This window comes from Lactuca sativa, chromosome 5, assembly GCF_002870075.4.
Source record: "Lactuca sativa cultivar Salinas chromosome 5, Lsat_Salinas_v11, whole genome shotgun sequence".
NCBI lineage: Eukaryota > Viridiplantae > Streptophyta > Magnoliopsida > Asterales > Asteraceae > Lactuca > Lactuca sativa.
Window position 1 is genome coordinate 15441949 of NC_056627.2, and position 13620 is coordinate 15455568.

The following is a 13620-nucleotide window of genomic DNA, read 5'->3' on the forward strand; positions in this document are numbered from 1 at the left end:
TTCAACAAGGTACACTGCCTTAGAAAGTAATTAGTCACGTTAGTAGGATTAACTAGTGCTTATTAATTTTTGCATCAAGTTTTTGGTACCATTGCCTGGAAACGGCTTAGTTATAGTTACTTTAAATCTGCTATTTTATTAGAACTTTTTATGTTTAATTGCTTTTAATTTGTTTTAGGTCTTTCTTATTTTTTACTCACCACATCGTGGTGTCGTAACAGTAAACCTTTATTTTTTGTTTTTGTTCTTTTTACGTGTTTTCTTTGTTTCTTTGCAGAAGTTTATGACCAGAGGATCCAACACACCTTTAATTCCACCACTTGAAGTCCTGGAGTCCGCTTTTTGTAAAAACACGGACAAACCCGTGAAAGATTAAAACATACCTAAGAAGCCACCCTTTAAGAGTCTCAAATCAGTTTTTAAGAAGATGGGAAAGCAAGTGGGAGAATCCAGCAATTCAACAAAAGTTGAAGGCACTTAAGAATCAGAAAAGGAAGAAAGCGATAACGAATCAGAAAGAAGTAGCAATCAAGAAAGCGAAACCGACAACACAATGGCAGACATTTCTGACCTTTCCATTGAGGCATACAAAAAGAGAATTTGTTATGACACCGGACAGGGCCTTGTGCAACCCATCATACCTGCCACTGCGACATTTGAACTCAAGGGGCACATCCTCACTACACTAAAAGATATTCGTTTCTTCGAAGAGGATCATGAAGATGCTTACATGCATCTAGATGAAGTGAACGATATCACTGACTACTTTAATATTCCAAATGCTCCATGGGAAACAGTTTTGTTGAGGATGCTCCCTGCCACTTTCAAACGAGCTACCAAGGATTGGCTGAAGGCGCTACCACCGTGAAAGATAACTACATGGGCATAGATGCGTGAAGGGTTCTTGGAACAATTTTTCCCACCATCCAAGGTAGCTAAGTTACAAAAAGGTCATTGCTAACTTTAAACAACAAATGGAAGAGTCGTTGTATGAAGCATGGGAATGCTACAAGGGTCTACTTCAAAATTGCCCTAAAAACGACCTAAATGTGCAACAAGAAGTTTCTATCTTTTACGATGGGGTGAGCGTCACAACAAGGAAACTTCGTGACTCCCAAGGTTCCTTAACGAAGAAAAATCCTATGGAAATCTAGGGGATCATTGAAGAACTCTCTAAACATTCTAGAGAATACTATAACCCGCCAAATGATATAACAAGGGGATTAGCTAATGTTGCTTCGAAAGACATGTCGGTAGTTTTGGAAATGTTGCAAAACATGGATAGGAGGATTACTAAGATGGATAAAATAATCCATGCAATGAGATTTTGGTGTGAAAACTATAGCGAATTACATGAAAGACTATGATCTTGATGAAAATGAAAATCAAAAGGTTCAAGCTTTCTACTCGAGTAGTCATCAATTTGATGAAGTTTGGAGAAAGCCCAAGAAAAAGTGGTTACCTTATGATGAGTATAAGAATGCCAAGGAAGAAAAAAAAATGAACAAAGAGGAGGAGGCTTTTACAGACGAGAGGAACCAGTCCCAGAACATAAACCCGATTTCGAGTTTCTATGCTTACTCGTTTTGCTGCTGCATCCGAAAAAGACACGTAGAAACAAAGTCATCAATTAGAGAACAACAAACTATGATGAGGGAGAAGGAAAATCTACTAAGAAATCATCAAGCTTCCATCTTGAATATTGAAAAAAAAACTTGGGCAACTAGCTAAGCAAATAAATGAAAGATCACCTGGAGGACTTCTATAAAATACCGAACAAAACCCGAGTGGAGCCCAAATCCAAGCTCTAACAAAAAGAAGCGGGAAAATAATTACTCCGTTGACTCCCATCAACAAAAGCAAATCGGATGAGGAGCAAGAAACTCGAGAAGAAAATAAAAAGCAAGAAACTGAACAGTCAACACGGCGTGGTATAGACGTCACACCGTGGCAAGAGTCTGAAAAAAAAACAGATGATCCCGTTAAGCTATACCACCACCATTGTCCTTTACGAGTAGAGAAATGCAAGAGAAGAATTCTAAATATTATCAAAAGTTCCTTAATGATATTAATTCTCTTGAAATCAACATTCCACTCCTTGAAGCATTAGTTGAGATGCCAAAATATGCTAAGTTTCTCAAGGACCTCTTAACAAACCGTAAGAAAATGGAAGGATTATCTAAGGTGGTGCTAAATGAGACTTGCTCTGCTGCAATGCTAAACATGTTACCAAAGAATATGGGTGATCCAAGAAGCATAATTTTTCCATGCCAATTCGGGAACCTAGAAACTAGTCATGCTCTAGCCGACTCAGAAGCAAGTGTTAAATTGATGCCCTACTCATTCTTTAAGAAACTCGATCTCCCTGAACCAAGACTGGTCTACATGGTCATCCATTTAGCCAATAAGACCACAACCTTTCCAAGAGGAATATGTGAAGACTTGCTAGTAAAAGTTGACAATTTTTTTCCCATAAATTTCATTGTTTTAGACATGGAGGAAGATGAACAAGTCCCAATCATCATTGGAAGGCCCTTCTTAAGCACCGCCCAAGCCTTGGTGGATATTAGAGAGTCCAAAATCACTCTTCGAGTTGGACAAGAAGTAGTCACTTTTGGAGTGAATAAAGCAATTCAAGATTCAAGAATAAGTGATTACATGGCTATTTCGGTTGATGTTATTGATGATGTACTTGAAAAAGGGCTAGGTGTAAAACCTGTTCTAGGTATTACTTAATTAAATTAAGTGTTAGGGTTTTGGTGTGTGGACTTGGCGAGTTAGGAGTCCAACTCGTCGAGTAGACGGTATTTCAATGACACGGAGTCTACACCCTACTCGGCGAGTTGGAAGGCCAACTCGACGAGTAGGCACTGTAATGACAAAACCCTAATTTTATGGTTTGCACCCTATATAATCTCCTTATGAGCCTTGAGGTTGACCTCCCATCAGCCTCCAAACTTTAAGAACGTCTGTTCTAACCCTAATCCCCATTCTCTTCCATTTTGTGAGCTAGAGTGACCTTTGTAGCTTAAGAAGAAGGATATAGTGAGAAGATCCAGCAAACCAAGCACCCATCCTTGAGCTTAGTCATATTGTGGACTGCTGTAAGTCTTCAAGACTTGATTTTTATCAAATTATAAGGCGAGATCTTGAATTTACTCTTCATTTCCTAACCTTCTTGTTGAATGCATGCATAGGATTCATAAATATTGCAACTTTATGAATCTCCAGAGCAAATTGGTCCCAAGGTGGGCTAGATCTGGCTTTCGGTTGAGCAAGGACACCATGCAATGGATTTAGTGCATATTTCCCTCTTTTTGGCCGTTTTAACCTAGGGACATGCTGTAACACTCGTGTTTCTAGCCTAGGCATTTATATTGAGGTGATAGTCTAGGTTAACCTTTGTAACTCATTTTGAAGAAATGAAAAGGAATTATGTGAATATTATGTGAATTATGTGTTTTATGCTTAATTATTAGGGTTTAATTAATTAACAATAAAAATAAGCATCAAAATTAAAGTGTGAGATAAGCCCGATATCTTTACATATAGTTGTAGTGGCCGAAACAAGGATTTCGGGGATATAAAGAATACCAAAATCTGAGTTATAACGAAGGAGTTATGACCTGTTGAAGTTTCGCGACAAAATCGGCACGGTGCTGAATGTCGTAAAAACTGAGTTTTTGATAAACTACTTTTTAGCCTAAGTGATCTAAACGGAAGCCATAGTATTCGTTAAACCGAGTAGCTTGATAAAAAGAACGCCCAAATCTGACATCGTAGGAGAAAGTTATGATTTTTTGAAGTTTCAGCTTAGTAGTAGACAACTAAAAACTCGAATTTTAGATCGAGTGATTTTAGCCGACACGACCTAAACAAGAATTGAAGGTCTCGTCATTAGTAGCACAACGGTAAAAAGTCTGACGAAAACAGACGTCGGATGAAGAAGTTATGAATTTTTAACGGATTTCCTGTCCCGGTCTGTTAAAAATAATAATATAAAAATTAAATTCAAAATTAGCCGACAAAGTCTAAATGAAAGTTGTAGAGCGTAATTTTAGCTACGCGTGCATATAAAGAACGTCAGAACCGGAGCTCGTATGCGAAAGTTATGGATGTTAGAAGTTTTGGCGCGAAAATCGAGAAAATTCGCATAGTCATGAGTTGCCACGTCACCCTCGCCTCACATGTGCCACGTGTCAGAAATGGTAAGTCATGCGAAGCCACGTGTCGAATTCTAATTTGACCGAAGGGAGGCCTAATCCGAACCTCGCACGCCTTAGTCCGAGCCTCACACATGGACTGCTAGACTGCAGTCCAATCAGCAACCGCCACCGAGACCCTCGCACGTGCTGCCATCTGCGCACCTTCGCCTGTGGACCCCACCACCGGAACCGAATTCGGACCCTAGACCTCGGTCCAATCACAGACTGACAGCGAGCCCCTCGCAGGTGCGAGTCATATGCGAGCCCTCCCTGCGATCCTTTGGATCTGCGACGCGTGGCCTTTTCTCATCCCTTGGATCAGAAGCCTCCCCCTATAAATCGAAGGGTGCGAGCCCTCCCGGTTAGAATTTAGAAATTGGCAATTTTGGCCCCCTTTTCACTATTTTGGCTATTTTCACATTCCCCGAAGCCCCGGTACTTATTCCAAATCCCAGAATACTCCACGAAGTGCCAGAGAAGCCCGAAAAATTTATCTTTTCGGTTTCGAAGCCCGACCTTTGCAAATCCCGGTTTCTCAATAAAACTCCTGGTTTTATTAGAAACGATCGTTTTAGGAAACGAATTGCTGCCCGATTATCATCAAATCATGTGAGTGTATAGTCACTTTCATTTTACACATAGATATGAAGTATTTACCTTATAATACGTGCTATGTGTAAATATATTAATTGTTTATTTGAGGTGACTGTTGAGTTGATGTTTTATACATGTTTTAAACTGTATAAGTATTTTTATCTACAAATATGTTGGGTAGAACATGGGTAGATAGTGATGTGTGATAAAATAAAATTGATGAGATGCCTCGATGTGTTTTGTGATCCAGTCATCTAGCGGAGTTTGGATGACGACCACAGACTTTCTAGACAGTCCAGTGGGAAACATTAGTAGGTCCGCAACCTATAGGTGTTAATGAACTAAGGGTGTTCATTTGCTCTACTCCACCCCCTCATGGTTGCCTTTAGGACATGTATGGCTGAGGAAACCCCTTAGCAGTAGTGTCCACCCCGATTCTATTCTTTAGGTTAGGTCCCTTGTGAAAAGTGTTTAGGGACGTAAAGTGAGGATAACGGGAATGGGTAATCAGCATTATTGTTGATTGGTGAACTTAATATGTTTATTATTATTGTGGGTTGAAAACCCTATATGCTCACCAGGCTCCCAAGCCTGACCCACTCAGTGTTTTATGTTACAGGTAGTGGACCCCGAGCATAGTCGGAGGATGACGAGAGATTTTTAGATTATAGGCCAGTAGTTGTAAATAACTGTTGAAAGGCTTATAATGTCTTGTTTATGCTTTTGATCTGTATTGGAACATGACATCTTGAGGTTTTGATATGAAATGAAACTATACATTTCTTAAAGAAGGTTTTGATAAACTTTTATCATGTTTTATTTTGGGAACAAATTCCGCAACATCTTTTAAAAAGATTTCTCTGATTTTATTTTAAAAAGCATAAATTAAATCGGTCTTTTCTGGCCGAGAAATTAGGGGATATCACAATTGGTATCAGAGCATTAGTTTAAGCGAACTAAGAAATTATAGAATTTCTAGACTTAAACTTAGAATGCTAAGTGATGATTGTGAGTTGAGTGTCTACCATATTTTAGACACGAGCACTAGTTTATTTTGGGAAAGATGCCTAAAATGCCCTTATGTGCTACATGCTATGTTTTTGCAATGTGTGCCATTATTTGTTCGGATCTATGGTCTGTTGCCGACCGGATCTGGAAACCTTATGTGTGTAGGATTCTAAGCGTATGATCACGAGATTAGAACTAACATGTAAACGTTTCGGAGTGATAAGGGAATTAATATGTCTAACAAGGATAAAGACCTAAATTCGCCTTATTTGGTATATAGATTGTAATGGCAAGAACTCGTAGTGGAGCTGCAAATGCAAATGGAAAAAGGGATCAACAGCCTCAACCTCAAGTAGTTGAGAAAGTACTTGTTATCGGAGCTGCACCTGAGCCAATGACAATGGCTGGGGTACAAGCAATGATCCAGATGATGTTAGATCGCCAGATGGAGGAGACAAGGAGAGTGCTACAACAACATAGGGAAGAAACTATGTTACTTGTTGAACAACTCGTATTGAATGAAGGGCAATCAGTAGGAGGGAACTACAGTGGGACTCTTGGTCAAGCCAACCCACCGATAGTTCGACAAGACAACTAGGATGGAGGATTTGATGGACACAGGTGCAAATACAAATATTTCATGGCATCTAAACCGCCGTGTCTATCTGGAAGTCTGACACCGGTGGAAGTCATGAATTGGATCTCCGAAATGGAGACGATGTTTGAAAGTTGTGAGTGCAGCAACAAACAAAAGACCGCACTTGCAATTTCTTTGTTAAAGTCTGGTGTGTTGAGCTGGTGGAAGTTACTAGCTGATTCGATGCCCAAGGGAGAAGCTAGTAAGATTTGTTGGGAAGATTTTGTGGTACAACTGAAAATGCAGTACTGCTCTGAGCAGGATCTTCTTGAAATTAATAATGAGTTCCAGAATTTAAAGAAGGGAAAGATGAGCGTTACTGAATTCGCTGCTAGTTTTACGGAAAAGATGAAGCTTGTTCCTCATCTAGTTCCAACTGAACTCTCTAAGTTCAACAAGTTTGCCCTCGGATTACCAGCGGACTTTGGTCCGATGGTTAAGCAAGCAACCACTTTGAAAGCTGCCGTCTGGGCTGCTAAGAATGTTGAGGTTTAGATTAGAGAGAAGGGTCTGGAGAGGGCAGAAGTTGGTGAAAAGAGAAAATTTGAAGGAACTTCAGGTTCCCACAAGAAAAGCAAATTTTCTAAGTCCAAGAAGTTTGGAGGAGGAGGTAAAGTGAAATGGTGTGAGAAGTTCAAGAAAAAGCACTCTGGGAAATGTAGTGAGGAGGTGAGTTGCTTCAAATGTGGAAAGATTGGGCATTATGCCAACGTGTGTCCGTACGACAAGAGGGTATGTTTTGAGTGCCATGAAGTAGGGCATGTTTTTAAAGACTGTCTAAAGAGGAAGGATGCAGCAAAGCCCAATCTACCACCAAAGCCGAAGGCGAGAGCCATTCAGATGACACTTGAAGCTGCAAAAGAAGAAGTCGATGTCGCTTCAGGTACCTTTCTTGTAAACGAATTGCCTGCCCAAATTTTGTTTGATTCTGGAGCCAATTACTCCTTTATATCGCATGAATTTGGTAGAAAACTAGCTTTGCCTGTAGATAGGCTAGTTAATGCTTTATTAGTCGAGAGTGCTAGTGGCAAGTTTGTACCTGTTAGCCATCGTATGAAAAACATCCTCATTGACTTGGATGGGAATAAGATCCACGAGGAATTATTGCCTATCGAGTTAAATGGATTCGACATAGTTTTAGGAATGGATTGGCTTAGTGCCAATGATGCTGAAATATTGTGTAGAAAGAAGATAGTAAAAGTAAACCTGCCAGGGAAAGATTCGTTTATGGTGTATGGAGACAAACGCAGAGTAAATTCTGGAATCATTTCCCTAATGAAAGCCAGAAAGTGTTTGGCCAAGGGATGTACATCATATCTAGCGTTCGTGATCGATGCTAAGATGGAAAATGAGGAGGTGCAGAATATTCCGGTGGTGTGTGATTATCCTGAAGTCTTTCCCGAAGATCTTCCCAGATTGCCCCCTGATCGACAAGTAGAATTCCGTATCGACTTGTTACCAGGAACGACACCGATAGCAAAAGCACCGTATCGATTAGCACCAACAGAGATGAAAGAACTTATGACACAACTTCAGGAGTTATTGGACAAATGTTTCATTCGACCTAGTTCATCGCCCTGGGGAGCCCCTATGTTATTTGTAAACAAGAAAGACGGGAGCATGAGAATGTGCATCGATTACAGAGAGCTGAACAAAGTGACGATAACGATATCGAAAAGACTGCGTTTAGAACAAGATATGGACACTATGAATTTTTGGTTATGTCGTTCGGACTAACCAATGGCCCAGCAGCTTTCATGGATTTGATGAATAGGGTTTGTAAACCATTCCTAGATAAATCCGTGATAGTATTCATAGATGATATCTTGATTTATTCGTAAAGCAAGCGGGAGCATGAAAAGCATCTGCGTGAAGTGCTAGAAGTCCTGAAAAGGAGAAGCTGTTTGCAAAGTTCTCCAAATGTGAATTTTGGATTCAAGAAGTCCAATTTTTAGGTCATGTGGTTAACCAAGAAGGAATAATGGTTGAACCAACAAAGATTGAAGCTATGATGAAGTGGGAACAACCAAAAAGCCCTACGGAGATTCGAAGCTTTTTAGGATTAGCTGGATATTACCGAAGGTTTATCCAAGGCTTTTGCTCGATTGCTACTCCATTAACAGCTTTGACCCACAAAGGAGCTACTTATGCTTGAAATGAGAAGCATAAGGAAGCCTTTGAGAAGTTGAAGAAGAGATTGTGTGAAGCGCTGATTCTTTCGTTGCCTGAAGGAGTTGATGACTTCGCAGTTTATAGCAATGCATCTAGAGTTGGGTTAGGTTGTGTTCTGACCCAAAGGGATAAAGTGTTCGCGTATGCATCGAGGCAATTGAAGGAGCATGAAAAGAACTACCCCACTCATGATCTGGAGTTGGCAACAGTAGTATTTTCCTTAAAGATATGGAGGCATTATCTTTATGGCACAAAGTGTAAACTTTTCATTGATCATAAGAGTCTTCAATATCTCTTTAATCAGAAGGAATTGAATATGAGGCAACGACGCTGGCTAGAGTTACTCAAGGACTACGACTGTGAGATACTTTACCACCCTGGTAAAGCAAATGTTGTTGCTGATGCTCTCAGTCGGAAGGTAAACCTTGAAAAGAAAAGGCCAAGAGCGTTGAGAATTGAAGTTGTCTCGACAATTATGGAAAGCATAAAGAAAGCTCAAGAGGAAGCTTTAGAGAAAAATGACTGAAAGGAAGAACGTTTGGGCAAAACGTTAGTATTCGGTACAAACAACATAGGGTTGAAGGTATTTCAAGATAGGATTTGGGTACCTAAGACGGGCGGAGTAAGAGATCTTCTGATGGAAGAAGATCACAAGAGCATGTACTCGATTCATCCCGGCAGTACGAAAACGTATAGGGTTCTAAAGCCCTATTATTGGTGGCCGACGATGAAGCTCGGTCTTGCTAAGTATGTGGCCGAGTGTGTAACTTGTGCTAGAGTTAAGGCACAACATCAGACACCGTATGGGAGTTTATAACCTTTACCTGTACCCATGGGTAAATGGGAAGACATCACCATGGATTTTGTGACTAAACTGCCCAGAACAAGGAACGATCACAACATGATTTGGGTGGTCGTTGATCGCTTCACTAAGAGTGCACATTTCATAGCAGCCAAAGAGAAATGGTCTATGGATAAACTTGTGAATTATTATGTGAAGGAAATTGTGAGGCTTCACGGTGTTCCATTAACGATTGTATCCGATCGTGACAGCCGTTTTACCTCAAGGTTTTGGAGGAGTCTACAAGAGGAATTGGGTACTAAGTTGTGTTTGAGTACAACTTACCATCCGCAAACCGATGGTCAGAGCGAACGAATGATTCAAACATTGGAGGATATGCTGAGAGCATGTACCCTAGAATTCCAAGGTAACTGGGATGAACACTTACCTCTAGTAGAATTCTCCTATAATAATAGTTTCCACTCAAGCATTAAGATGGCACCTTATCACGCTTTGTATGGGGAAAAGTGTCGAACGCCGTCATGTTGGCTGGAAGCTGGGGAAAAGAAGTTTATGGGATCTAAAATAGTCCATGAGACTGCTGAAAAGTTAAAAGTGATAAGGGAAAGGATGTTAGCTGCTCAAGATCGACAAAAGAGTTATGCTGACAAGAAAAGACAACCGATAACCTTTGAAGTTGGAGATTCGGTTTTACTTAAAGTATCACTGTGGAAGGGACTTATAAGATTTGGGAAACGAGGAAAGTTGAGTCCAAGGTTTATTGGAACGTTAAAAGTTCTTCACAAGATCGGGAATCAAGCTTACAAGCTAGAATTACCGGAAGAACTGGAGGGTATTCATAACACCTTTCATGTGTGTTACTTGAGAAAGTTCACGGGAGATGTGCCCGACATAATTCTGATTTATGAGTTATGGTTGGATGAAAACAAGAGGTTGATTGAAGAACCTGAGGCAATCATTGACCGTAAGACTAAGAAGTTGCGACGCAAGATGGTCGATTTAGTGCTTGTGCGTTGGAACCATTCCAATGGACCAAATCTCACTTGGGAAACGGAGAGTGACATGATGAGTCGCTACCTGCATTTGTTTGGTGATATATGATTCCGGGGACGGAATCATCCTAAGGGGGAGAGAATTATAACACTTGTGTTTCTAGCCTAGGCATTTATATTGAGGTGATAGTCTAGGTTAACCTTTGTAACTCATTTTGAAGAAATGAAAAGGAATTATGTGAATTATGTGTCTTATGCTTAATTATTAGGGTTTAATTAATTAAGAATAAAAAATAAGCATCAAAATTAAAGTGTGAGATAAGCCCGATATCTTTACATAAAGTTGTAGTGGTCGAAACAAGGATTTCGGGGATATAAAGAATACCAAAATCCGAGTTATAACGAAGGCGTTATGACCTGTCGAAGTTTCGCGACAAATACGACACGGTGCTGAATGTCGTAAAAAGTGAGTTTTTGATAAACTACTTTTTAGCCTTAGTGATCTAAACGAAAGACGTAGTATTCGTTAAACCGAGAAGTTCGATAAAAAGAACGCCCAAATCTGACTTCGTATGAGGAAGTTATGATTTTTCGAAGTTTCAGCTTAGCAGTAGACAACTAAAAACTCGAATTTTAGATCGAGTGATTTTTAGCGGACACGACCTAAATGAGAATTGAAGGTCTCGTCATTAGTAGCACAACGGTAAAAAGTCTGACGAAAACGGACGTCGGATGAAGAAGTTATGAATTTTTAACGGATTTCCTGTCCCGGTCTGTTAAAAATAATAATATAAAAATTAAAGTCAAAATTAGCCCACAAAGTCTAAACAAAAGTTGTAGAGCGTAATTTTAGCTACGCGTGCATATAAAGAACGTCAGAAACGGAGCTCGTATGCGAAAGTTATGGATGTTAGAAGTTTTGGCGCGAAAATCGAGAAAATTCGCATAGTCTCGAGTTGCCACGTCACCCTCGCCTCGCATGTGCCATGTGTCAGAAATGGTAAGTCATGTGAAGCCACGTGTCGAATTCTAATTTGACCGAAGGGAGGCCTAATCCGAACCTCGCACGCCTTAGTCCGAGCCTCACACATGGACTGCTAGACCGCGGTCCAATCAGCAACCGCCACCGAGACCCTCGCACGTGCTGCCATCTGCGCACCTTCGCCTGCGGACCCCACCATCGGAACCGACTTCGGACCCTAGACCTCGGTCCAATCACAGACTGACAACGAGCCCTTCGCAGGTGCGAGCCATGTGCTAGCCCTCCTTCCGAGCCTTCGGATCTGTGACGTGTGGCCTCTTATCAGCCCTTGGATCAGAAGCGTCCCCCTATAAATAAAAGGGTGCGAAGCCTCCCAGCTAGAATTTAGAAATTGGCAATTTTGGCCCCTTTTTCACTATTTTGGCTATTTTCACATCCCCCGAAGCCCCGGTACTAATTCCAAAGCCCGGAATACTCCACGAAGTGCCAGAGATGCCCGAAAAATTTATCTTTTCGGTTTCGAAGCCCGACCTTTGCAAAGCCCGGTTTCTCAATAAAACTCCTGGTTTTATTAGAAACGATCGTTTTAGGAAACGAATTGCTGCCCGATTATCATCAAATCATGTGAGTGTATAGTCACTTTCATTTTACACATAGATATGAAGTATTTACCTTATAATACGTGCTATGTGTAAATATATTAATTGTTTATTTGAGGTGACTGTTGAGTTGATGTTTTATACAAGTTTTAAACTTTATAAGTATTTTTATCTACAAATATGTTGGGTAGAACATGGGTAGATAGTGATGTGTGATAAAGTAAAATTGATGAGATGCCTCGATGTGTTTTGTGATCCAGTCATCTAGCGGAGTTTGGATGACGACCACAGACTTTCTAGACAGTCCAGTGGGAAACATTAGTAGGTTCGCAACCTGTAGGTGTTAATGAACTAAGAGTGTTCATTCGCTGTACTCCATCCCCCTCATGGTTGCCTTTAGGACATGTATGGCTGAGGAAACCCCTTAGCAGTAGTGTCCATCTCGATTATATTCTTTAGGTTAGGTCCCTTGTGAAATGTGTTTAGGCACGTAAAGTGAGGATAACGGGAACAGGTAATCAGGGTTATTGTTGATTGGTTAACTTAATAAGTTTATTATTATTGTGGGTTGAAAACCCTATATGCTCACCAGGCTCCCAAGCCTGACCCACTCAGCTTTTTATGTTACAGGTAGTGGACCCCGAGCATAGTCAGAGGACGACGAGAGATTTTTGGATTATAGGCCAGTAGTTGTAAATAACTGTTGAAAGGCTTATAATGTCTTGTTTATGCTTTTGATCTGTATCGGAACATGACATCCCGAGGTTTTGATATGAAATGAAACTATACATTTCTTAAAGAAGGTTTTGATAAACTTTTATGATGTTTTGTTTTGGGAACAAATTCCGCAACATCTTTTAAAAAGATTTCTCTGATTTTATTTTAAAAAACATAAATTAAATCGGTCTTTTATGGCCGAGAAATTAGGGGATGTCACACATACATTGGATTGCATGTCCAAAAATTGAGTAGAAGATTTTGCCTGAACATTTGGAGTATGTGTTTTTGGAAGAAGGACAACAAAAGCCAGTTATTATAGCATTAGATCTAACGAAACATGAAAAAGAAAGCCTAATTGTAGTAGTAAAGAAAAGACAAAGTGCCATATCATGGAAGATAACCAACATTAAGGGCATTTGTCCCGCCTATTGTTCACATAAGATCAATCTATAAGAAGTAGCTAAGCCTATAGTACAACGTCAAATAAGGCTCAACCCAAATATGCAAGAAGTAGTGAAAAAAGAAGTGTTAAAACTTTTAGATGCCGACATCATATATTCAATATCCGATAGCCCATGGGTAAGTCTGGTACACGTAGTGCCAAAGAAAGGGGGGAATGATGGTGGTTACTAACGAAGACAATGAGCTAATCCCAACAAGAACGGTAACCGGGTGGCACGTTTGCATCGACTATCGAAAACTTAATGATGTTACATGCAAGGATCACTTTTACCATTTATCGATCAAATGCTTGAAAGGCTATCCAGTCATATTTACTATTGTTTTCTAGATGGTTTTTCTGGCTGTTTTCAAATTACAATTGACCTACAAGACCAAGAAAAGACCACTTTTACTTGACCAAGTGGGACTTTTGCATATAAACGCATGCCATTTGGGTTATGCAACGCA

The 13620-nt window shown here is 40.2% G+C and overlaps 1 protein-coding gene and 1 non-coding gene across 2 annotated transcripts; one reads left to right on the top strand and one right to left on the bottom strand.

The window, feature by feature from the left end:
* Window positions 1-938: 938 nt before the first annotated feature.
* Window positions 939-1045, bottom strand: LOC111878115 (small nucleolar RNA R71). The gene has a single exon (XR_002845626.1). It is a non-coding gene; the product is annotated as a small nucleolar RNA R71 (small nucleolar RNA).
* A 977-nt stretch (window positions 1046-2022) lies between these two features.
* LOC111878078 (uncharacterized) lies at window positions 2023-2736 on the top strand. Its single transcript, XM_023874595.1, has one exon. The coding sequence runs from the start codon at window positions 2023-2025 to the stop codon at window positions 2734-2736; it is 714 nt and encodes a 237-aa protein (XP_023730363.1).
* The last annotated feature ends 10884 nt before the right edge of the window (window positions 2737-13620 follow it).

Coding starts and splice junctions, on each gene's coding strand:
- LOC111878078 (XM_023874595.1), top strand. CDS start 2,023: ATGCAAGAGAAGAATTCTAAATATTATCAAAAGTTCCTTAATGATATT.